This window comes from Sitodiplosis mosellana, unplaced genomic scaffold (assembly GCF_009176505.1).
Source record: "Sitodiplosis mosellana isolate CC-2019 unplaced genomic scaffold, AAFC_SMos_1.0 Smas_scaffold_5640, whole genome shotgun sequence".
Lineage (NCBI taxonomy): Eukaryota > Metazoa > Arthropoda > Insecta > Diptera > Cecidomyiidae > Sitodiplosis > Sitodiplosis mosellana.
This window is the reverse complement of record NW_022600882.1, coordinates 1-3,190: the sequence shown is the minus strand read 5'-3', so window position 1 is coordinate 3,190 and position 3,190 is coordinate 1. Positions and strand designations below refer to the sequence as shown.

The 3,190-nt window shown below is 35.3% G+C and overlaps 1 protein-coding gene across 1 annotated transcript; it reads left to right on the top strand.

The window, feature by feature from the left end:
• Nucleotides 1–291: 291 nt before the first annotated feature.
• Nucleotides 292–1,748, top strand: LOC129572869 (uncharacterized; the record flags this gene model as incomplete). Its single annotated transcript, XM_055452984.1, has 2 exons — nt 292–516; nt 1,506–1,748. Coding segments are annotated over exons 1-2 (457 nt in total), but the record flags the coding sequence as incomplete, so codon positions are not given.
• Nucleotides 1,749–3,190: the final 1,442 nt, after the last annotated feature.

Here is a 3,190-nt window from a genome sequence, read left to right as displayed (position 1 = left end):
ATAAATAAATATTTCGAGTTTTTTCATAAATATTTTTGGTTGCCCTGGATATGAATTCTATATTACCAAATAAGATAATTGGAGAACTTTTTCTTTCATAACCTATCTAAAAATACTTCAACACTACTAGCGTTTAAGTTAAAGATATTGAACGAACAATAATTAAAAACTATCACATTTCTTCATCATCAAAGTTAAAGAACTCCTCTGGGTTAGGATTATTATTTAATCGAAGTGAATATAAACTATTAGCACTTTAAAAAATAAACCTTTTCCCCCCTCAACTATCGTAGAGCACAACTATGCCAGTGTTGTCGTTGCATAACACATATACTTTACCATCTGGATCAGCTAGCTACACTCTGGGTCTTAGTGGTGCTCCAAATGTGGCGTCATATTCATATCGAACGTCAGTAGGTGCAGCAACAGACCGTATTTTGACATCAACTGGAATCCCGAATATATGCAATGCAAGTGCGATAGCAGGTTTATCGGCTTCAACGTCTAATCCATTTGGTAATATCATATAATAAAATAAAATTTCTAAAATGAAGCAATAACTGAGGGCCTGAGAGTGAAAGTGACCAACAAAAAGTTGAGCGTAAAAGTGACCTAACTCCATACAAAACAGCGTAACGGTAGCATGTGTTTTTTATGGAGTTAGGTCACTTTTACGCTCAAATTTTTGTTGGTCACTTTCACTTTCAGGCCCTCAACTAATATAGTATGTGGCTCTAACCAACAAAGACCAACAAAAATGCTGAAAAATTTGCTGCTTTAATTATTTACGAATGTTTGTTTGTCTGTTCGTTCGGAGGTTTTCCACGAACGAACGAATACGGACACTCTTTTGTTCGCAATTGATTGGATTATTCGAACTTTCGACAAAATTCCGAACATACGAACAGTTTTTAAGTGTTCGAAATTGTTACATGAATTTCTAATGTTCGAACTCTTAAAAATATATATTTGAATGATCTAAATCCAAAATTGGAACATTTTTTATTTCAAAGAGAATTTTCCAAGAAAAAGTTCAAACGTGGAAAATTTTTGAATGCAAGAAATGACCTATGCAATCCACACCAACGGGAACATTCGACCCGTTTCTGGTGGTGGTGGCTTGAAATGCCATTGGTCTCATTATAAGAGTGCACAATTCAAATACAGAATTTAATGTACACAATACGTATTGTACAGAGGAGCACAATATTTTTTTCAATCCTTCCGTTCAGTATACCGGATAACTGTTACAGTATACTATACATCAATGATTTATTCTAATTGAATGAGAAATATCGTTTGAAATGTGTTTTGATTTTTGCTTTTTCATTGATTATATTGAAACCGTATTTCTTGACTTAAACCAAACGAAGAACTTCGAACAAACAAACAAGGATCTCACAACTTCTGAACTCAACTAAAACATACTGTGCTAGTGATTGTTCTATTGTAGGAGTATTCACGGTTATATTCGATATATAAATTATTTCTTTCAACTTATTTAGCCTATTCTACATACACAAATCCATTATTAACGGCTGGCTCCGTCGCAACCAATATGAGAAAACCCTACGATGACTTAGACTTAATCGTTGGTGGCCGATACGGACCGAGGCCAATGACGCCTACATCTCCAATAACAGCAGGAAATTGGGGTCTTGACAACTACAGTAATCTAGATGGAGTTAATCCAACGTTTATTCACGTTCAACAACCACATACACGTTTAGGCGCATTAGATTTAGAATGTAAGACACTGTTTATAATCCCCTTCCTCTATTTAGTTGCATGTGCATTGTGCAGTTTGAACTACGATATTCATACTAGATTTATATTTTATCATTCTTCCGTTATATTTGTTAAATGAACCTCTGGGTTTCTAGGTATTATTTATGTAATAGAATGGGTTTAACGTACATAAGCGAACACAATTCTATGCGTGGGATTGAGAGTAGTGTATGTTTCATTGACTTTGTTACGAAAGAGAAGAGTAAGTTTCTTTCGGCTTAAAAATAGTCAAACAAGAGTATGTATTTTGTTAGTTTGGAATACCAATAAACAGGAGTATGTTTTTCTGACTTTGGTTGTTGGAAATTTAATGTAAATTCAATGAATTTAAGTATTAGGCAAACATAATCAATAGAACTAATCATTTGTACATCTGGCGGCTCCCAAAACTTCAATTTAACACATTGGGTTTCGAAAAAGTAGAGTATGTTTGCATAAATGGTTAAAAATATTAAGTTCTTTCGACGAAGAGTATCAGGAGTTCATAATTGTTAGCATTAAAGAGAGAACGTAATCGAGCTCTGCTTATTACTGACAACTCTTACAACCCAAAATAAGCATATTCTGAGCACTTTGTGACCCGGAATTTCACTTTTAAAAATCTTAACTCAAAACACATTGGGTGTGATTTTTTTAGGTTAAGTGTTCAAAAGAGTTGTTTGTTTTCACACCGGCTACAATTTTGCCAAAGACCGTGTCCAAAAAAATGAATAACCTGCAAATAATGGTTGAAAAAGGGCAAAAATCGATCATTTTTACAATATTTTGTACTGGAGCAAACACCAGATGGCATTTTTTGGGTAAACGGATAGTGCCAATTGATAGATCTCGTCAAAGTAGTCCAACAAACACCCCCCATTTGGGGGTAAAACCCAACTCCAAGGTGGAAAATCGGGTTTTAATGATTCAATGGTTCACGGTATATTTTAAAAACGCGATTTCTGGGCTTGGAAGTGGGTTTAACACCCCAAATGGGGGATATTTGTCGTACTGCGATAAAAGCCTATATAAAGAATGTTATTATATTTGACAATATTTGACTCGATGTCAATGACGATGTGGCAGCGCCACCTATAGAGATTCCTTATTAAAATAAGTGGAACTATTGAGCGCGTGCACCATATCGCACGTAAATTTTCAATATGGCAGCGCCCATAGAATTGAAAAGTTAACCAATTTCGTAGTCACAAATTATCGCTGTACGATATTTGTAGACTACTTTGATGAGATCTATCGATTGGAGTCACTCTTGATGCCGTTAGACCCTCCACTGACCGTCTTTTAAGGACCTGCAAATGCAAAAAAAATTATCCTCCCAGGAAATCGGTCAGTGGAAGGTTGGAAGGAACTGTGAGTGGGTCCAATCGGTAGATCTTGCAAAAGTACTCTGACAAATACCCCC